The 24366-nt window shown below is 46.0% G+C and overlaps 1 protein-coding gene across 2 annotated transcripts in view; it reads right to left on the minus strand.

Annotated features, from left to right (window-relative positions):
- Positions 1 to 24366, minus strand: part of LOC306913526 (guanine nucleotide exchange factor VAV3-like) — a 76107-nt gene that overhangs the window by 3632 nt on the left and 48109 nt on the right. Inside the window, exons 2-3 of one of the 2 annotated variants that reach the window (XM_079490244.1) lie at positions 17127 to 17243; positions 4422 to 4541 (exon numbers count right to left, since the gene is read on the minus strand). In XM_079490244.1, the coding sequence (XP_079346370.1) occupies positions 4533 to 4541; positions 17127 to 17243 (126 nt within the window). In that variant the 3' untranslated portion in view covers positions 4422 to 4532. Of the gene's footprint in view, positions 1 to 4421; positions 4542 to 17126; positions 17244 to 24366 lie in introns of those variants that run through there. The other variant, XM_079490243.1, reaches the window with a different exon arrangement.

Genomic DNA, 24366 nt, shown 5'->3' on the forward strand with positions numbered 1-24366 from the left:
CCCCCTCCCTCTCTCTCTCTCCTCACTTACCCACGACCGCAGACATACACGCTCGTCATCAACACTCATCCACTTAAGGCCCTATAGCTCCATCGTGTGCCGTAGAAATAGCTGATCTACAAGCCCACGCCCCCTCCACAGATCAAATAGCTGATCTACAAGCCCACGCCCCCTCCACAGATCAAATAGCTGATCTACAAGCCCACGCCCCCTCCACAGATCAAATAGCTGATCTACAAGCCCACGCCCCCTCCACAGATCTACAAGCCCACGCCCCCCCCACAGATACTCCACAGATACCCCACAGATACCCCACAGATACCCCACAGATACTCCACAGATACCCCACAGATACTCCACAGATACCCCACAGATACCCCACAGATACTCCACAGATACCCCACAGATACTCCACAGATCCCCACTGTGGGATTCCATCAACCAGTGCTAGACCTCAACGGGGTTGAGTCACTGTGTTGTCTTTGTGCTCACAGACCAGACCACTCTAAACCTCCTCAAATGTGTGACGTGAGGAGGGGTGGGTGGGTGGGCGTTGTGAAGTTGTTTCAAGGACATCCCATAGCGCCAAACCTCAAATAAAATATGCATGTGCTCAACATGTTGTCAACACACTGTCACATAAAAAAGAAAAAATGTCAAACGACCTTTTGCTTGTAGCTTTATATATGCATAATAAAGACAGATATGATGCAAATTCCACCGATATTTATATGTATTTATTTTGTAGGTTATCATTTGCATTTAGAGCTGAATTTTTAGGTCCCAAGTCTGCGTGTTTGCAGGTGTCGGATGACTCAGCCAAAGTTTCACATAATCTATCTATCTACAGTTGGAGGCCATCGATGTTGTCCTTTTCTTTTTGCTGAGGTTTGCGTGATCTGCGCAAAAGGACAGTTATCCCATTTTGGTATTTTAAACATTATGTTATAATTTAGCTATTGAAAAATAGCAGATCTACAAGCTCGTAGCGCGCCACCGAGTGGCGCGCTACGAGCTTGTAGGTCTGCTATTTTTGAAAAATCGTGAAAATATTTATTTCAGAAAACTGGAGGATTTAGAAGGATTTTTTTAAATTTTGAGGTCAGGCCTAAATGGGTCAAATGATAAAAGGGACAATATCGGTGGCACCCAACTGTACCTATCTATCAATGTACCAGATTACACAGTCTGTCGGTGTGTGTAATCCATGTAACTCGAGAACCGTTCTCTCCACCGACTTCAAATTCGACACACGCGTTCCACGTCGCCACAGGGGGTGCAGTGCCCCAGTCGGCCGGACCCACGGTTGTCCAGAACCGCCACAAAAGGCCTTTCTCTGCCCCGGGCTCTGGACAGCTAGGACCCCTGTCCATGCATGGGCCTGTTCGGACATCACAAATATGTTCTGACATCTGCATAGACTCCATATTTGGACATGCCTGACAAAGAATTCCATATATGGGCATACAAGGGACATACAGTACATAATATCTGGGTGGGGCATGTATTTCCAACTTGTATCGTTCCAAGTAGGCCAGTGCCCAATGGGCACCTCTCTAGTTATGTCGCTGGACACAGATGTGCCTCCATCGTGTCGTGTTTTTCTCAGTTTTTCCGCTTAGCGTACGGTAGCTGCTATAATGTAGAGTTCTCAATCTCTGCCCGAACCCGGCCCAGCCCGACCCGGCCCGACATTTTCGGGTAGGGCCGGGCCCAAAATGCACGATAATTAGTCGGGCCGGGCCGAGCCTCGGGCTCTGTGATTTTCCGTGATTTCTTTTTTTTTTTTTAAATAATTTTATTATAACAAAAATAACAATTCTGTTGTTTGTGTAATGTATTTATTTAATATGAAGAGGGCTGAGCTGGTGAATGTTGGCGATTAACTTTTACAGTTTAGGCTATTATACTATATGTGACTGAAGGAGGAGGAGGCGATGAACAGCAGCAGCGCACCAAAGTGACAGAATAGAACGGTGGTTGTTGAACTTGCTACCGCTGGCTGGCCTCTGGTTTGCCAACCAAATGAGCTGCTTACTGCTCAGCATCAACTATATAACTTAAGTTAACTTGCCATATGCTTAAATGTTTTATAAGACCATCGATTCATCCGCAATAGCTCGTTTTGGAAACGTCGGGGCTTAACGACGGTCTCGTTGAACCCAGCTGGGTGAATAAGCTAAATTAGGCTACCTAATCAACGTCACCACGGTAAATGCTCCATATAACTATGAAAGCGCCTGCATACACGTAATATAGTTACATGATGACCAAGCAATGTTACAGTCACACTGCAGGCTACAGCTATTTGGTTTACAAATCGTATCGCAGCGCGCTGTTACGCTATTTAATTTCCCCATCGTAGCGCAGCGCGCCTCGTTGTGTGCCCACTGCCCAAAATAAAAGATCTGCAAGCTGTCGACAGACTCGACACGCCATCGAGCGGCATGTTGATGGTTTGTATGTCTGTTCTTTTGGTTAGGCAACGCACATTACGCTGGTATGTGGGTTTGAGAGGCAATGATTAATGTAAACTATACAGTAACCTACGGTAGTAGATTATAGCCAAGTTGACAATTGTCATAATATTGTATAGCTCTGTTCGGGACTGTTGCACATCGGTGAATGATGAAAAAGTTGCACTTTGTTAACGGGACAGTAGCCTATTGGACATAATTAACTGCAGAGGATCGCTGCTACTTTGATTCAGAAGATGTTTACTCACCCCTGGAAATTGCTGGAAACCATTAGAATGTTGGAAATGGAACATTATCAGCCAATTAACGTGTCGTGACTTACATAAATCCTTCATTTCGGCGACTAGACTATTAGTGCGTTCTCTGACATGGTCGTCTCAATAATCCACGTACGGCGCCGCGGCCATATAGTGGCATTTTTCTTTTTCCTTTTTTTCTCTCTTTTTTTTCACTCGGGCTTTTTCGGGTTTTCGGGCCTGACATTATGGTAATTGTTAGGGTCGGGCCGGACCTCGGGCCGACCCAGTTAGGGTAGGGTAGGGCCGGGCCTTAATTTTCAGGCCCGATGAGAACTCTACTATAATGTAACCTCAGCGTTTAGCGTACGGTAGCTGCTAATGTAACCTCATATGCGTACGGTAGCTGCTAATGTAACCTCATATGCGTACGGTAGCTGCTAATGTAACCTCATATGCGTACGGTAGCTGCTAATGTAACCTCATATGCGTACGGTAGCTGCTAATGTAACCTCATATGCGTACGGTAGCTGCTAATGTAACCTCATATGCGTACGGTAGTTGCTAATGTAACCTCATATGCGTACGGTAGCTGCTAATGTAACCTCATATGTGTACGGTAGCTGCTAATGTAACCTCATGTTTTCCTCAGGGGGCGGTGGCTCAGGGGTAGAGTGGCTGGATGGTAACCGCAAGGTTGCCTGTTCGAACCTGGGCTCCCCCAGAGTTAGTGTCGAAGTGTCCTTGAGCAAGACACTGAACCCCAAATTGCTCCCGATGTGCTGGCTAGTGCCTTGCATGGTTTCTGTCGCCATCGGTGTATGAATGTGTGTGTGAATGGGTGAATTGATGCACAATCTATGTAAAGCGCCTTGGATAAAGGCGCTATATAAATGCACCATTTACCATTTACCTCAGCATGTTGAGTGACAGACAGAGCTTGTTGGATTTTAAGAAATGCCTTTGAATCAGTTCTGACCCTAGAAACAGAACCCCTGAATCAGTTCTGACCCTAGAAACAGAACCCCTGAATCAGTTCTGACCATAGAAACAGAACCCCTGAATCAGTTCTGACCCTAGAAACAGAACCCCTGAATCAGTTCTGACCCTATAGAACCCCTGAATCAGTTCTGAATCTGGAAACAGAACCCCTGAAACAGTTCTGAACCTAGAAACAGAACCCCAAAAAGAGAAACGACATTTGAAACACATCAGGGCCGACGGGAATTACACTCAGCAGGCAATTATTATGTCCAAGTCTGAGGGCAAAGCTAAGCAGCAAACACACTTAAAGTGATGTTGGTGCTTCAAGAGTTCCCGATGATCAGGTTACACAACGCGGCTAAGGTTTCACTGGCCCGTGGTACTAATTGTTCCCGAGTGTTGAGCAACTCCTGGTCGTATTATGAGAGTACATAAAGTGCCTGTCAGCGCCTTCGATTCTATTTAGAAATGAGCCGATATGTATAAGGTAGCTGGAAATAGCAATAACATAGAAGTGAGACAATATTAGTCATTCACAGACGATGACAAAAGACTGATGATGGGGGAGATCTATTTCCATGTATGACAACCACACTTATACAAGACGGTTTGTAGATCCAAGCACAGATATGTAGGCCTACAGTAGGTCAGGGGTTCCCAAACTTTTTTGGACCAGGTACCCCTTTTGGGGTAGATTTTGTCCAGGTACCCCCTCATCTGAAGCGGCCACAGAAACCTTTCAAGTGTCCTGAGTCTTTTTGTTGTTTCTGCAGCATGCGTCCTGCTGTTACTGTTTGGGGTCACGACAGGTTGACTGATGTTGTAGTTTTAGTAATCATGTCAGCTATTGGCCCAAAGCAAACATGGGAGAAACACAATGAACAACACAAAAAATACGTTTATTGCGCAACTTGGCAGAAATGACCACGTAGATAAACATAATTTTAATGTTAAAAAAAGTTTTAAAAAAAAATGCTATGCGTCGCGTACCCCTAGGTAGGTAATGACAATACAGTACACTGTGTACAGTTATGATTTACAATTTATGCATTTATCAGATGCTCTCAACCCTGAGCAACCTAACAGTAAACAAGAACACATATAATAATACATCAAATACATAGAAATAGTCATCACCGTCCTAAAGTCGGCTCTTCGGTGCTACTGAACAGTTCCGAAAATCATTTCGGCACTACAGCGGTAAAATAGTAGAGTATGAATCGGCCCTTAGATGGAGTCTGAAAAGGTGGGTTTTCAGACTACGGTCCTTCTGAAAGGACTACGGTCCTTTCAGACTGTAGTCCTTCCTGGACTACAATTCCCATAATGCTTTTGTGCACTGCTCCTCCTTGTGGATAGGGGGAGGGCTTTCCTACTGAGACAACATGTAGTCCAGGAAGTAAGTGAGCCCAGTGTCCATGACATCAGAGACACTGGGCTCACTGCTCAAATCTAAAATATCTAAAACCACATATTACACACATAAAGACCCCCAGGAAACTGTTCTAAATCTTCTAAATGTCATTAACATATATTTTTTTGCAAAAAGGGTGAAGTTTCCCTTTAAGGTTGGCACAAGTTGGCGCCTATAATGCCAATACTAGAGATGCCACGTTGAAAGTGGTTACGGTATGTCCGTCTGTGTGGGTTTATATACATTTTGAAACAATTACAATTATTAACAAGAGCCTCCGACTCAATATCAACCACACTGGATCCAGGGGGAACGTTGGGTTTCCTGAAAACCAACGACAACAACCATTATGTGTGTTTAGGGATCGGAGCAGCTGCTAAACGCTCCTGCCTGTGGTCTGTCTGTCTGTGTGCGCGCGCACGTGTGTGTGTGTGTGTGTGTGTGTGTGTGTGTGTGTGTGTGTGTGTGTGTGTGTGTGTGTACAGTGTAACAGTACGTGTGTGTGTGTGTGTGTGTGTGTGTGTGTGTGTGTGTGTGTGTGTGTGTGTGTGTGTGTGTGTGTACAGTGTAACAGTACGTGTGCGTGTGTGTAGGCATAGCATCCTCCTTTCTCGGCAAAAACAAACACGTCCTCGAGCAACCTTCCTTCCTTCCTTCCTTCCTTCCTTCCTTCCTTCCTTCTCGTACACAAATACGATCGGACGTGAAAGAGCGAGAGGATTGTTCGGTAGCTTCATTCATGCGCCGTCACCGATTGCTTTCAACAAACGGCGAGCATTCCTGCTCCGTTTCTCTCCCCGCTCTCCCCTTTCCTCTGCGTTGAGTGCGTGCGTGCGTGCGTGCGTGCGTGCGTGCGTGCGTGCGTGCGTGCGTGCGTGCGTGCGTGCGTGCGTGCGTGCGTGCGTGCGTGCGTGCGTGCGTGCGTGCGTGCGTGCTTGCGAGCGTGCGTGCGTGCGTGCGGTGCATGCGTGCGTGCGTGCGTGCGGTGCATGCGTGCGTGCGTGTGGTGCGTGAGGTGCGTGCGTGAGTGATGTTCACGCTTGCAGCCAAGCCTCTCTCCTCCCCACAGACAGAGTTCCTCCTCAACGTGTCTACGAGACAGATGTGCAAACCAGATGTTTTTTCCCTCTTTTTTTCTCCTTCTCTTGCTGAAGTGAAAGGGCTACATAAGGCCTCAGTGTGTGTGTGGGTGCTTGCGTGCATGCATGTGTGACTGTGTGTGTGTGCGTGCGTGTGCAGTGTGCACGCGTGTACGTGCATACATGCATGTGCGTTTGTTTTCTTGTCCCAAGCGTGGCCGTGCACAGAACCAAAGAGCGACTCCGGAGGAGTTCCTACATAAGGGAGTGTAGACGACACAACGAGCCACAGCTGTGAACAGAGGTCTCGTTGCGTTGTGATGAACACAACAACAAGGACATCTCACCGGCTGGTTGTTTGTCAAACATGACATCGTTGTTATCGTCAACCTCCGAACCGGCTCTCGCTCCCAGCGGGAGAGACGCGCCGGTTCAATCCCCACCCTCCCCCCAACCCCACTCCACCCCCCCCCCAAAAACGGCCGAGGCGTGTTCCTGCATTTTTACGTTGTTAACAATGCTTCAAAAATATTCCAAAGTTACCTTATTTTTCCCCCAATATTATTTGTTTACAATGCTGCATGTAAGCTTGTATATCAGCTATAGTCGCTTCTTTTGGGCTTGCTTTCATAGACCTGGTTGCTAATTTCTCACGTGACACTGGCACTCCCACAAGACCTTGCACGCCGTCTTGTGAGAGTGCACTCAAAAAACCAGAAGGAGCGAACATACATTCTCCGGCACCGGCGATCAGACGCAGGGCGCTGCCGGGGGGAGGTGGGGGGGATTATGATGACACTCCACTGCCGCTCTGCGCCGCCGCAGTGTCTGTCCGTCCGGCGGCCGCCGGTCCAGACTTCTCGTAACTGTCGATAACAGCCACGGCATACTGTGTACCGTGGCTCCCAACACGCGTTGCCGGTATAAGACACATGCTTGGCTGGTTAAAACTCACCCGTGGTTTTAGACATGCGCTGCCGTTTACAAATCCCCCGTGGCTTCCCTGGCCCTGCGAGGTTACGGTTGGGTGAGGGTTTTGGGCTATAGGGTGTCTGTCTGTCTGTCTGCCGCGGCTACTATCGGCAGTTGGCGGCGACGACGCCGGGGATGGAAAATGCACTCCCGCTCTCTCTCTCTCTCTCCAAAAAATCATTTCCGCTTCTAGAGCCTACAGTATACACGGAGAGGTACGGGGAAAGAAATAAGACCTTAAGGGAGAGAGATAGAGAGGATGTGGTGTTCCCTGGTGGAGGCTGTGGAGGCTGGAGGCTGCCACGCACGCCCATGAACATGTGGTGTTCCCTGGGTGGAGGCTGTGGAGGCTGGAGGCTGCCACGCACGCCCATACACATGTGGTGTTCCCTGGGTGGAGGCTGTGGAGGCTGGAGGCTGCCATGCACGCCCATGAACATGTGGTGTTCCCTGGTGGAGGCTGGAGGCTGGAGGCTGCCACGCACGCCCATGAACATGTGGTGTTCCCTGGTGGAGGCTGGAGGCTGGAGGCTGCCACGCACGCCCATGAACATGTGGTGTTCCCTGGTGGAGGCTGGAGGCTGGAGGCTGCCACGCACGCCCATGAACATGTGGTGTTCCCTGGTGGAGGCTGGAGGCTGGAGGCTGCCACGCACGCCCATGAACATGTGGTGTTCCCTGGTGGAAGCCAGTGTCGTTTTTGGCAGCAAATTTAGATTTTCGTTTTAGTCATAGTCTCTCTTGAATAGTTTTCAGTTAGTTTTAGTCACATTTTAGTCACCTGGAATGTTTTAGTGTTAGTCTAGTTTTAGTCGACTAAATATAAGATTTTAGTCGACTAAATCTACAGTTGATTTAGTCGACTAAAATGTATTTTGTCGGGCCTTGACGCCGTCGCAATGACTGATGTTACACTTGCTGAAAATAGCCGATCTACAAGCTCACGTGTCGCAGCGCGACGCGTTGTGAGCTTGTAGATCTGCTACTAGATCTCTTGTCCACTAGTCCCCTTCCTAGCATTTTAGTGTAGTTTTTAGCTGTTGACGAAATTGTCAATATATTTAGTCTTGGTTTTAGTCATCATAGATTAGTTTTTATTTAGTTTCCGTTTTCGTCAGTGAACTCCCCTCTCCCTTTCCCCCTGCCCCCTCCTCTCTGTTTCTGGCACAACAGTGCCACTTTTGCCCCTACTGCTACTCATAGTCACATAGGTTAACACATAGGTTAACAAGGACATTGCTGTTCCTTGGAGTGGTGGCACCACTCAAAAAGGTAGTCGACGGACATTTTTCGTCTTAGTTTTAGTCGACAAAAACAACACTGGTGGAAGCTACAGTGAGGCTGCTGCCACGCACGTTGTGTTCCCTGGTGGAAGCTACAGTGAGGCTGCCACGCACGTCGTGTTCCCTGGTGGAAGCTACAGTGTGGAGGCTGCCACGAACGCCGATAAAATAAACAGCACACGGGGGTTGGTGTTCTATTAAAGCTGGACCCCTGCCTGCCGTCTATAAATATATAAAACATGTGAAGAACAAGCACACACCACACCAGACACACACACACACACACACACACACACACACACACACACACACACACACACACACACACACACACACACACACACACACACACACACACACACACACACACACACACACACACACACACACACACACACACACACACACACACACACACACACACACACACACACACACACAGATCTGTGAGCTTATAGAGCGTCTAATTCTATAGGTGAGTGTCAGACGCTTTCATTCCCACCACGGGAGAATCCATTAGCTTAAACCAGGGGTTCTCAACCCGTGGGTCGCGACCCCTCGGGGGGTCGCCAAATTATTTTAGGGGGTCCCCAAATTATTAAAAAAAAAAAAAAAAAAAGATTTATTTTTAAATTTTATTTTCACTTTTTTTCAAAAATAGCAGACCTACAAGCTCGTAGCGCGCCACTCGGTGGCGCGCTACGAGCTTGTAGGTCTGCTATTTTTCAATAGCTAAATTATAACAATGCTTAAAACACCAAAAGGGGTTCCCGCCCAAAATGGTTTAAGGTTATTGTAGCAGTCAATTTATATTGGGGGTTGGGAGGGGGCGGGGCGGGGGTCCCGAGACATTGCCAAAGCATTTCCGGGGGTCCCCGGCCAAAAACGTTGAGAACCCCTGGATTAAACCATTTACACCTGAGGACAATTCCACAAAACAGTCTTCTGGAGAGAAAAAACTAAACGTATGTTTCTATATCAGCAGGTGCTCAAAACCTTTCATGTCAAGGACCCGCGAAATTTGCCTGCCTGGGCCGTGGCTCAGTGGTCCAGGCACCCTGACTGGTAGTCCAGTCTGGCAGTGTGCCGCGGGTTCGACTCCCGATCCTGACGGCCTTTACTGCATGTCACCCCCCCCCCCCCCCCAGCATACTGTCAGTATGCACCCATGTGGACCCAGATCTCCCCATCTGAAAACATTGTGTTCCAGGGACGAAGATTTGAGTTAAACATGTTCACTTTAAAAGAATACATACAGATAAGTACAGATCTACTATTTTTGCATAGCCAAAAGTATAAAATAACGCTTTTTTTTTTGCTCAAAATCTAAAATGACTGACGCTTTCCCGGCTGGAATGTCTTAAATAAAGAGCTAGCCAACACCGATTCCTTCGCTCTAAAAGTGGGAATCAATCAAAGTGAGACGTAGAAAGAAACACATTTCTCCAGCCGGCCGGGCGGTCGGTCGGTCTGCAGATCAATGGGAGACACAACGTGTACAGCAGCTATAGGTGAAACGGTCACTACACAGTAGGACTTAAATAAATCAGTGAACAAGGAACGGTTGATCTGAGAGTTGAACCCAAGCCATCAGCTCTGCCTGTGTGGAGACCAGTGGTTTTAAAATGGTAAATGGTGCATTTATATAGCGCCTTTATCCAAGCGCCTCCCTCTGTCAACCTGGGGAGAGACCCGAACTGACCTCATGCCTCCTCCTATTATTAATATTATTATGAAAGAAAGTTGACAAAAACAAAGAAGAAAAAGATAAAAGTAGAAATAAGGTTTCTGTATGACAGTGACTATGTTAGGTACAACTTGGGGCAAAGTTGAACTACCAAATGTCTACATACAAATGTGTACTGTAATATTTAGTATAGTATAGTATATTTGCAGTACACATTTGTATGTAGACATTTAGTAGTTAGACTATAATAAAACGGCCTACATTGAGCACATTCTTCTCATTTGAGTTTAACTGCTAAACGTGTCCTAATCATTTCCTGTGCAGCAGCTGAATGCTGTTATTGCCAACGTGTGTTCGTTGCGTTGCGCTCACACCAGAGACGCTGAGCACACTTCTCCTATTGGCCCATCGTACTTCCTGTTTCACACGTCGACCGCTCAACCACTCTACTTATCTAATGACTCTAAGTCACATGACTCTATGTCACATGACTATGTCACATGACTAGGTGACGTGACTCTATGTCACATGACTATGTCACATGCCTCTAGGTGACGTGACTATGTCATGACTCTAGGTCACATGACTCTAGGTCACGTGACGCATGGGGAGTGCATCATGTGTCTCCTTATACAGTGCGGGGCGGCAGCGGCTCAGCGGTAGAGTGGCCGGTAGAAAGGCCAGATGGGGAACCGTGAGGTTCTCGGTTCGATCCCTGTGGGCTCCCCCAGAGTTAGCGTCGAAGTGTCCTTGAGCAAGACTCCGAACCCCCTTGCAAGGTGTCCTCCGCCATCGGTGAATGGGTGAATGTAATGCACAATCTATGTAAAGGTGTGTGAATGTGTGTGTGAATGGGTGAATGTGATGCACAATTTATGTAAAGGTGTGTGGATGTGTGTGAATGGGTGAATGTAATGCACAATCTATGTAAAGGTGTGTGAATGTGTGTGTGAATGGGTGAATGTAATGCACAATCTATGTAAAGGTGTGTGAATGTGTGTGTGAATGGGTGAATGTAATGCACAATCTATGTAAAGGTGTGTGAATGTGTGTGTGAATGGGTGAATGTAATGCACAATCTATTGATTGATTGATTGAAATATTTATTAACAGTTTGCAGAATTACAGTACATTTCAAGCACAAACTCAATACAAAGAGGGTCCACCATGTTCAATTCATCAAAACATTTAGAGACGTACAAATAGACACTTCTAATAGTCAAAGAACAGAACAGAAATTCATCATAGAGGTAAAAAGGGAAAAATGTAAAGGTGTGTGAATGTGTGTGTGAATGGGTGAATGTGATGCACAATCTATGTAAAGGTGTGTGAATGTGTGTGTGAATGGGTGAATGTGATGCACAATCTATGTAAAGGTGTGTGAATGTGTGTGTGAATGGGTGAATGTGATGCACAATCTATGTAAAGGTGTGTGAATGTGTGTGTGAATGGGTGAATGTGATGCACAATCTATGTAAAGGTGTGTGAATGTGTGTGAATGGGTGAATGTGATGCACAATCTATGTAAAGCGCTTTGGATAAAAAGTGCTGCACCATTTACAGTAGAGATGACAGTACAGTATGTCGATGAATGGGTGAATGTGATGCACAATCTATGTAAAGGTGTGTGAATGTGTGTGAATGGGTGAATGTGATGCACAATCTATGTAAAGCGCTTTGGATAAAAAGTGCTGCACCATTTACAGTAGAGATGACAGTACAGTATGTCGATGTTCAGACTGAACATGTCAAAAAGATGACGTGCCACTTTTCTCTCTCTCTAGTCTCTACAGACACACACACACAGAAAACACGTGTGTGTGTGTGTGTGTGTGTGTGTGTGTGTGTGTGTGTGTGTGTGTGTGTGTGTGTGTGTGTGTGTGTGCGCGCCACGGTCCACCGGCTAGCCGCCTTCCAATAAGAGGCAGCGCGCCGCCTGCCCAGCCTCCCCGTGGGAGTGTTGGGGATTTCTAATTAAACCTCACAGCCTAAACTTCATGACGGCAGCAGGATGGCAGCGTGGGCTGTCAGGGAGCCACGGACACCCTCTCTCTCAGCAACAGAGGTGGAAAGTAACTATAAGTGCATTTACTCAAGTACCGTACAATTGAGGTATTTGTACTTTACTTGAGTACTCCCAATTACCAATACTTTTACTTAAAGGTAAATGGTGCATTTATATAGTGCCTTTATCCAAGGCGCTTTACATAGATTGTGCATTACATTCACCCATGAAGCCATGCAAGGTACCAACCAGCACATCGGGAGCAATTTGGGGTTCAGTGTCTTGCCCAAGGACACTTTGACATGTAGACAGGAGGAGCCGGGATTCGAACCGCCGACCCATGGATCATTGGACGACCTGCTCTACCTCCTGAGCCACCGTCGCCTACTTCTACTTCTACTCCACTACATCTGCGATCCAAATATTGTACTTTTACTACTGCATTACATTGAAAACTTGAGTTACTACATTGCAGTATTGATACTTTTACTCAAAGTACGACAGACACCATCAGCAGCACGGCAGAGAGAGAGAGAGAGAGAGAGAGAGAGAGAGAGAGAGAGAGAGAGAGAGAGAGAGAGAGAGAGAGAGAGAGAGAGACAGAGACAGAGACAGAGACAGAGACAGAGACAGAGACAGAGACAGAGAGAGAGAGAGAGAGAGAGAGAGAGAGAGACATTAAAACACAGGGCCCGGAGGCGCAGACTGTTAACCCCACAGAGAAGATGAAACAGCCAACACTGTTTCGGACTTTAATGAGAGGAAGCTATTAAAGCTGCAGGGGGTCTGCATGTCGACCGTGTTCAGTCAGCGTATGAATTAAACATACATGGTTCTGTCGACTGTATTACAGTCAGCGTATGTAAGTAAGTAAGTATGTAAGTCAGTGTATGTAAGCTTAAATACTGTCTGTACTGGCTTATTGTCGGTATCAGCCAGTCTATCCCCGTTACAATGCCCTATAGACCTCTGGGAGATGGAGTCTATCCCCGTTACAATGCCCTATAGACCTCTGGGAGATGGAGTCTATCCCCGTTACAATGCCCTATAGACCTCTGGGAGATGGAGTCTATCCCTGTTACAATGCCCTATAGACCTCTGGGAGATGGAGTCTATCCCTGTTACAATGCCCTATAGACCTCTGGGAGATGGAGTCTATCCCTGTTACAATGCCATATAGACCTCTGGGAGATGGAGTCTATCCCTGTTACAATGCCCTATAGACCTCTGGGAGATGGAGTCTATCCCTGTTACAATGCCCTATAGACCTCTGGGAGATGGAGTTTATCCCTGTTACAATGCCCTATAGACCTCTGGGAGATGGAGTCTATCCCCGTTACAATGCCCTATAGACCTCTGGGAGATGGAGTCTATCCCCGTTACAATGCCCTATAGACCTCTGGGAGATGGAGTCTATCCCCGTTACAATGCCCTATAGACCTCTGGGAGATGGAGTCTATCCCCGTTACAATGCCCTATAGACCTCTGGGAGATGGAGTCTATCCCTGTTACAATGCCCTATAGACCTCTGGGAGATGGAGTCTATCCCTGTTACAATGCCCTATAGACCTCTGGGAGATGGAGTCTATCCCCGTTACAATGTCCTATAGACCTCTGGGAGATGGAGTCTATCCCCGTTACAATGCCCTATAGACCTCTGGGAGATGGAGTCTATCCCTGTTACAATGCCCTATAGACCTCTGGGAGATGGAGTCTATCCCCGTTACAATGCCCTATAGACCTCTGGGAGATGGAGTCTATCCCTGTTACAATGCCCTATAGACCTCTGGGAGATGGAGTCTATCCCTGTTACAATGCCCTATAGACCTCTGGGAGATGGAGTCTATCCCTGTTACAATGCACTATAGACCTCTGGGAGATGGAGTCTATCCCTGTTACAATGCACTATAGACCTCTGGGAGATGGAGTCTATCCCTGTTACAATGCCCTATAGACCTCTGGGAGATGGAGTCTATCCCTGTTACAATGCCCTATAGACCTCTGGGAGATGGAGTCTATCCCTGTTACAATGCCCTATAGACCTCTGGGAGATGGAGTCTATCCCTGTTACAATGCCCTATAGACCTCTGGGAGATGGAGTCTATCCCCTTTACAATGCCCTATAGACCTCTGGGAGATGGAGTCTATCCCTGTTACAATGCCCTATAGACCTCTGGGAGATGGAGTCCATCCCTGTTACAATGCCCTATAGACCTCTGGGAGATGGAGTCCATCCCTGTTACAATGCCCTATAGACCTCTGGGAGATGGAGTCTATCCCCGTTACAATGTCCTATAGACCTCTGGGAGATGGAGTCTATCCCCGTTGCAATGCCCTATAGACCTCTGGGAGATGGGAGTCTATCCCCGTTACAATGCCCTATAGACCTCTGGGAGAAGGAGTCTATCCCTGTTACAATGCCCTATAGACCTCTGGGAGATGGAGTCTATCCCCGTTACAATGTCCTATAGACCTCTGGGAGATGGAGTCTATCCCCGTTACAATGCCCTATAGACCTCTGGGAGATGGAGTCTATCCCTGTTACAATGCACTATAGACCTCTGGGAGATGGAGTCTATCCCCGTTTCAATGCGCTAGACCTCTGGGAGATGGAGTCTATCCCTGTTACAATGCCCTATAGACCTCTGGGAGATGGAGTCTATCCCCGTTACAATGCCCTATAGACCTCTGGGAGATGGAGTCTATCCCCGTTACAATGTCCTATAGACCTCTGGGAGATGGAGTCCGTCCCTGTTACAATGCCCTATAGACCTCTGGGAGATGGAGTCTATCCCTGTTTCAATGCCCTATAGACCTCTGGGAGTTAGAGTCTATCCCTGTTACAATGCCCTATAGACCTCTGGGAGATGGAGTCTATCCCCGTTACAATGCCCTATAGACCTCTGGGAGATGGAGTCTATCCCTGTTTCAATGCCCTATAGACCTCTGGGAGATGGAATGCTGAGGTGGAGCGCAACAACTACCATCAGGTCCAAGTACTTATACCACATCTAGCCGTGCTACTCATGCGGTGCCCGGGATCGAACCCATGACCTTGTGGTCGAGAGGCGAGTTCTCTACGGACTGAGCTACCCGGACACTAAAGTCCACACTAAGTCAGTCGAATGTATATTCGATGCATTTATATAGCGCCTTTATCCAAGGCACTTTACATAGATTGTGCATTACATTCACCCATTCACACACAGTCATACACCGATGGCGGCGGAAACCATGCAAGGCACCAACCAGCACATCGGGAGCAATTAGGGGTTCAGTGTCTTGCTCAAGGACACTTCGACACCAACTCTGAGGGAGCCCGGGTTCGAACTGGCAACCTTGCGGTTACCATCCAGCCGCTCTACCCCTGAGCCACCGCTATATGTATAATATATATACTGTATATGTATATAATGTATGCTGCCGTACACTGCGTGTAGCCGGGAACACTGTACTCATTAGAACACTGTACTCATTAGAACACTGTATTCATTAGAACACTGTACTCATTAGAACACTGTACTCATTAGCACTCGCTAGCTATGTTGAAAAAAATCCCAGCAGTCGCTGATGATTTATAAATCTGTGTCTTTTGTCTTATATTGATAAATCATCCACGAGCCGCTGCCGCCGAGGAAGGCTTGACGGCGAAACACGTCTGTGTCTATGTACCGTGCGCTGTCCGCCCGTGGCTCTATGTACCGTGTGCTGTCCGCCCGTGGCTCTATGTACCGTGCGCTGTCCGCCCATGTCTGCACCGTGCGCTGTCCGCCCGTGGCTCTATGTACCGTGCGCTGTCCGCCCATGTCTGCACCGTGCGCTGTCCGCCCGTGGCTCTATGTACCGTGCGCTGTCCGCCCGTGGCTCTATGTACCGTGCGCTGTCCGCCCATGTCTCTATGTACCGTGTGCTGTCCGCCCGTGGCTCTATGTACCGTGCGCTGTCCGCCCATGTCTCTATGTACCGTGCGCTGTCCGCCCATGTCTCTATGTACCGTGCGCTGTCCGCCCGTGGCTCTATGTACCGTGCGCTGTCCGCCCATGTCTCTATGTACCGTGCGCTGTCCGCCCATGTCTCTATGTACCGTGCGCTGTCCGCCCATGTCTCTATGTACCGTGCGCTGTCCGCCCATGTCTCTATGTACCGTGCGCTGTCCGCCCATGTCTCTATGTACCGTGCGCTGTCCGCCCATGTCTCTATGTACCGTGCGCTGTCCGCCCATGTCTCTATGTACCGTGCGCTGTCCGCCCATGGCTCTATGTACCGTGCGCTGTCCGCCCATGTCTGCACCGTGCGCTGTCCGCCCATGTCTGCACCGTGCGCTGTCCGCCCATGGCTCTATGTACCGTGCGCTGTCCGCCCATGGCTCTATGTACCGTGCGCTGTCCGCCCATGTCTGCACCGTGCGCTGTCCGCCCGTGGCTCTATGTACCGTGCGCTGTCCGCCCGTGGCTCTACCAATTAAAAGCACCAGAAGGACTTGGGAGTGCTGCCTATTATTTTCTCACTGTGAATCTCTGTGAGCTGCGTATATACCCGTGCCAATAGCAGACTGAGTGTGGTGCTCGTTTTTTGTCTCTGCTTTAATTTATAAAATAGACTGCAATACCGTGTGGCGGCTAGGGAACATATTATGTAATCTCACTGTTCACTTGTGTGTGCCATGATTTTAGTTTTATTAAAACGGCTCGTCTCAGTGAGATGAAAAGACAAATTAGATGCATCGACGGTTGATGGTGGAATGGTCAGGTCTGCTCAAACGTAACGACTCAGGCTCAGCGGTCCAGGCACCTTGGCCGGTAGTCCGAGTCTGGCAGTGTGCCGTGGGTTCGACTCCCGATCCCGACGGCCTTTACTGCATGTCACTCCCCCATTTCCTGTCAGCCTACTGTCTGTCCCTCTTTAAAAAATATAAAATAAAGGCGAAAGCCGCAAAAAATACGCTTTCCAAAGTCCCTGACATGAAACAGAACATGAATAGATCGTTACCTTTCCAAAGTCTCTGACGTCGAACAGATCGAAGGCCTCGAACAGGTCGCTCTTCTTCATGCCAAAGATGTCGCTGCACGCCGACAGGAACGTCCGGATGTTCTTCAAGCACAGGAACTGCGTGTGGAAGAAGAGAGGACAGGTTCATTTTAGTAAAAGAAGAGCTTGCCTTGCATGAAATGACATGATTTACACGTTTCCTTAAACACATTAAACACATTTAGACCTGAGGACGGTTCTACAAATGTCTTCTAAATCATGACAGTTTTCTGAAAACCCTATGTTTCTATGTCAGTGGTTCTCAAACTACTTCATGTCAAGGAGCCCCACAAATATATGTAATTGGCCGCCGACCCCCTTCTGAAAATATGTATAGAAGCTTTGTGTTTGTGTTAAAAACGTTCACTCTGAAAGAATATATATTCAGAGATTTGCACCACATTTTCACGATTTTTCTAAAATAGCAGACCTACAAGCTCATAGGGCAGCACTCGGTGCCGCGTTATGAGCTTGTAGATCTGCTATTTTTCAATAGATAAAGTATAACATGATGCTTCAAACACCAAAAGGGATTCCCGCCTGGAATGGGTTAAAAGACCTGATTAAAAAATAGAATAGAACAGTTTTCTGAAAAACGTATGATGCGTGTCACAGAAGCAAAGATACGAGTTAAAAATGTTCGCTTTCAAAATGTATATAAAAAGATTTGCACACATTTTCACGATTCTATCTACTGTAATTCCTGATATGAGCTGCACTGTGTTCTCATTAATTTTCTCGGTGAAGTCGGAGGCCATGAAGGCATTCTCTCCAGATCCTAAAATATTCAGATTATCTGTTCCTCCTCCAGGCTCCGTCTGGCAAGAACACGTAGAAAGAGCAACATTTGCAAACTCCAGTTTAGACTAGCTGCCACGGCACTGGATTGATTTCTTAAATAAACGAGGCGCTCTGTAAACAGCTGGAGTTGTGGTGTCTCGTTTTAAAATGCGGGACTAATGGGTGTCAAGTCCCAGCAGATCCACACGCACGCACGCACGCACGCACGCACGCGCACACGCACACGAACACACACACACACACACACACACACACACACACACACACACACACACACACACACACACACACACACACACACACACACACACACACACACACACACACACACACACACACACACACACACACACACACACACACACACACACACACACACACACACACACACACACACACACACACACACACAGATCCGTCACACAGATGACGTGTGTCAGCGGGAAAACTACATGTCATGAGAACGACACTGGAGAACGTCGAACATCAGTACAGATCAAGGAGCTACCAGATAATAAGGAGGAGGAGCTACCATAAGGAGGAGGAGCTACCAGATAATAAGGAGGAGGAGCTACCATAAGGAGGAGGAGCTACCAGATAATAAGGAGGAGGAGCTACCATAAGGAGGAGGAGCTACCAGATAATAAGGCAGGGGTGGAAAAAGTACTCACATGCTTTGCTTATTTAAGAAAGTACAGTATCAACACTGCAATGTAGAACTACTACTCTGTTACAAGTAAAAGTCCAGAATTCAAAATGTACTTGGGTAAAAGTACGAAAGTATTGGTATCAAAATGTACTTAAAAGTATCAAAAGTAAAAAGTACTCATTATGCAGAAGGTTCCATTTAACAAATTGTCAAATGTATAAAATGTCTAAAAATCCTTTTGGAAAATAACAGATCTACAAGCTCACAATGCGTCACATCGTGCTCACAGGTCTCGTGTCTCGAGACCTGTGCACCATGCTTTCCCATGTATGGGGATTCTGAGTGATGCACAGACTGACTGGGAATTGCACGTTTTCATCATAATAAATGCGAACCGCAGTCTCAAAGAAAGGGGTGTCTGTTGCTCAGCACATAATTGACATGTGGAGAACGTTTCATGCATTGAATGAATGAATGAATGAATGAATGAATGAAATAATTCAGCACCTAGATCATTCTATGAAGTAAATAAAAGGTGAAACATCAAAGCGTTAACGAGAATAACGACCGTCGAGGGAGTCAGGTTGGGAGGAATATAGTGATCAAGAAGAATTGATGAAAAGATTATTACGGCAAGGCAATTAACCCATTTAGACCTAAGTTCGATTCTACAATATTGTCTTCTAAATCATGTCAGTTTTCTGAAAAACCCTATGTTTCCATGTCAGTGGTGCTCAACCTTTTCCATGTCAAGGACCCCCAGAATTATCTGTATTTGGCCGCGGACCCCCATCTGAAAATATGTTGTTCCAGGGACCGCCTAGAAGTAAAGATTTGACTTAAACACGTTTGCTCTGAAAGAATATATACTCAAAGATTTGCACCACATTTTTACAACATTTAAAAAAATAGCAGATCTACAAGCTCGTAGCGCGGCACTCGGTGCCACGCTATGAGCTTGTAGATCTGCTATTTTTCAATAGCTAAAGTATAACATAATGCTTATAACACCAAAAGGGATTCCGCCCAAAATGGGTTAAGGCATGTGTCAGTGTGGAGACGGAGGAGGTGAAGGGACTCCAATGCAGAACGACCAGCCACAGGCAGAGCATCGAATACACAAGAGGTTTTATTGTCAAAAAAAAACCCACGCTGATAAATCACAAGGAACGTCAAATTCAGCCTACTAGGAGACATAAACTATAGAAGCACACACACGGAACTGCATGACCACATCATTATATGACAGGTAGGAGACATAAACTATAGAAGCACACACACGGAACTCCATGACCACATCATTATATGACAGGTAGGAGACATAAACTATAGAAGCACACACACGGAACTCCATGACCACATCATTATATGACAGGTAGGAGACATAAACTATAGAAGCACACACACGGAACTCCATGACCACATCATTATATGACAGGTAGGAGACATAAACTATAGAAGCACACACACGGAACTCCATGACCACATCATTATATGACAGGTAGGAGACATAAACTATAGAAGCACACACACGGAACTCCATGACCACATCATTATATGACAGGTAGGAGACATAAACTATAGAAGCACACACACGGAACTCCATGACCACATCATTATATGACAGGTAGGAGACATAAACTATAGAAGCACACACACGGAACTCCATGACCACATCATTATATGACAGGTAGGAGACATAAACTATAGAAGCACACACACGGAACTCCATGACCACATCATTATATGACAGGTAGGAGACATAAACTATAGAAGCACACACACGGAACTCCATGACCACATCATTATATGACAGGTAGGAGACATAAACTATAGAAGCACACACACGGAACTCCATGACCACATCATTATATGACAGGTAGGAGACATAAACTATAGAAGCACACACACGGAACTCCATGACCACATCATTATATGACAGGTAGGAGACATAAACTATAGAAGCACACACACGGAACTCCATGACCACATCATTATATGACAGGTAGGAGACATAAACTATAGAAGCACACACACGGAACTCCATGACCACATCATTATATGACAGGTAGGAGACATAAACTATAGAAGCACACACACGGAACTCCATGACCACATCATTATATGACAGGTAGGAGACATAAACTATAGAAGCACACACACGGAACTCCATGACCACATCATTATATGACAGGTAGGAGACATAAACTATAGAAGCACACACACGGAACTCCATGACCACATCATTATATGACAGGTAGGAGACATAAACTATAGAAGCACACACACGGAACTCCATGACCACATCATTATATGACAGGTAGGAGACATAAACTATAGAAGCACACACACGGAACTCCATGACCACATCATTATATGACAGGTAGGAGACATAAACTATAGAAGCACACACACGGAACTCCATGACCACATCATTATATGACAGGTAGGAGACATAAACTATAGAAGCACACACACGGAACTGCATGACCACATCATTATATGACAGGTAGGAGACATAAACTATAGAAGCACACACACGGAACTCCATGACCACATCATTATATGACAGGTAGGAGACATAAACTATAGAAGCACACACAAGGAACTCCATGACCACATCATTATATGACAGGTAGGAGACATAAACTATAGAAGCACACACAAGGAACTCCATGACCACATCATTATATGACAGGTAGGAGACATAAACTATAGAAGCACACACACGGAACTCCATGACCACATCATTATATGACAGGTAGGAGACATAAACTATAGAAGCACACACACGGAACTCCATGACCACATCATTATATGACAGGTAGGAGACATAAACTATAGAAGCACACACACGGAACTCCATGACCACATCATTATATGACAGGTAGGAGACATAAACTATAGAAGCACACACACGGAACTCCATGACCACATCATTATATGACAGGTAGGAGACATAAACTATAGAAGCACACACACGGAACTCCATGACCACATCATTATATGACAGGTAGGAGACATAAACTATAGAAGCACACACACGGAACTCCATGACCACATCATTATATGACAGGTAGGAGACATAAACTATAGAAGCACACACACGGAACTCCATGACCACATCATTATATGACAGGTAGGAGACATAAACTATAGAAGCACACACACGGAACTCCATGACCACATCATTATATGACAGGTAGGAGACATAAACTATAGAAGCACACACACGGAACTCCATGACCACATCATTATATGACAGGTAGGAGACATAAACTATAGAAGCACACACACGGAACTCCATGACCACATCATTATATGACAGGTAGGAGACATAAACTATAGAAGCACACACACGGAACTCCATGACCACATCATTATATGACAGGTAGGAGACATAAACTATAGAAGCACACACACGGAACTCCATGACCACATCATTATATGACAGGTAGGAGACATAAACTATAGAAGCACACACACGGAACTCCATGACCACATCATTATATGACAGGTAGGAGACATAAACTATAGAAGCACACACACGGAACTCCATGACCACATCATTATATGACAGGTAGGAGACATAAACTATAGAAGCACACACACGGAACTCCATGACCACATCATTATATGACAGGTAGGAGACATAAACTATAGAAGCACACACACGGAACTCCATGACCACATCATTATATGACAGGTAGGAGACATAAACTATAGAAGCCACACACACGGAACTCCATGACCACATCATTATATGACAGGTAGGAGACATAAACTATAGAAGCACACACACGGAACTCCATGACCACATCATTATATGACAGGTAGGAGACATAAACTATAGAAGCACACACACGGAACTCCATGACCACATCATTATATGACAGGTAGGAGACATAAACTATAGAAGCACACACACGGAACTCCATGACCACATCATTATATGACAGGTAGGAGACATAAACTATAGAAGCACACACACGGAACTGCATGACCACATCATTATATGACAGGTAGGAGACATAAACTATAGAAGCACACACACGGAACTCCATGACCACATCATTATATGACAGGTAGGAGACATAAACTATAGAAGCACACACACGGAACTGCATGACCACATCATTATATGACAGGTAGGAGACATAAACTATAGAAGCACACACACGGAACTCCATGACCACATCATTATATGACAGGTAGGAGACATAAACTATAGAAGCACACACACGGAACTCCATGACCACATCATTATATGACAGGTAGGAGACATAAACTATAGAAGCACACACACGGAACTCCATGACCACATCATTATATGACAGGTAGGAGACATAAACTATAGAAGCACACACAAGGAACTCCATGACCACATCATTATATGACAGGTAGGAGACATAAACTATAGAAGCCACACACACGGAACTCCATGACCACATCATTATATGACAGGTAGGAGACATAAACTATAGAAGCACACACACGGAACTCCATGACCACATCATATATGACAGGTAGGAGACATAAACTATAGAAGCACACACACGGAACTCCATGACCACATCATTATATGACAGGTAGGAGACATAAACTATAGAAGCACACACACGGAACTCCATGACCACATCATTATATGACAGGTAGGAGACATAACTATAGAAGCACACACACGGAACTCCATGACCACATCATTATATGACAGGTAGGAGACATAAACTATAGAAGCACACACACGGAACTCCATGACCACATCATTATATGACAGGTAGGAGACATAAACTATAGAAGCACACACACGGAACTGCATGACCACATCATTATATGACAGGTAGGAGACATAAACTATAGAAGCACACACAAGGAACTGCATGACCACATCATTATATGACAGGTAGGAGACATAAACTATAGAAGCACACACACGGAACTCCATGACCACATCATTATATGACAGGTAGGAGACATAAACTATAGAAGCACACACACGGAACTCCATGACCACATCATTATATGACAGGTAGGAGACATAAACTATAGAAGCACACACACGGAACTCCATGACCACATCATTATATGACAGGTAGGAGACATAAACTATAGAAGCACACACACGGAACTCCATGACCACATCATTATATGACAGGTAGGAGACATAAACTATAGAAGCACACACAAGGAACTCCATGACCACATCATTATATGACAGGTAGGAGACATAAACTATAGAAGCACACACACGGAACTCCATGACCACATCATTATATGACAGGTAGGAGACATAAACTATAGAAGCACACACACGGAACTCCATGACCACATCATTATATGACAGGTATATGACAGCTAGATTAGCCCCTTTACACCTGAAGACGATTCTACAAATTCCTTTTTTCTGAAAAACCCATATTTCTATAAACGGTATGTCCGTCGTTCTCAAACATTTTCATGTCAAGGACCCCCAAAAATAAATATATTTGGCCGCCGACCCCCAAATATGTTGTTCCAGGGACCCCCCCCCCCCCCCCCCCCAGAAGCAAACATTGAGTTAGAAACGTTCGCTCTGAAAGAATAAATATATTCAAAGATTTGTGCGCATTTTCACGATATTTCAAAAATAGCAGACCTACAAGCTTGTAGGTCTGCTATTTTTCAATAGCTAAAGTATAAAAACACCAAAATGGTTCCCGGACAGAATAGGTTAGGCAGGGGGCCACGACTGTAGAATGATTGAAGTGGTGT

This window comes from Electrona antarctica (assembly GCF_951216825.1).
Source record: "Electrona antarctica genome assembly, chromosome: 20".
In the NCBI taxonomy this organism is placed as follows: Eukaryota; Metazoa; Chordata; class Actinopteri; order Myctophiformes; family Myctophidae; genus Electrona; species Electrona antarctica.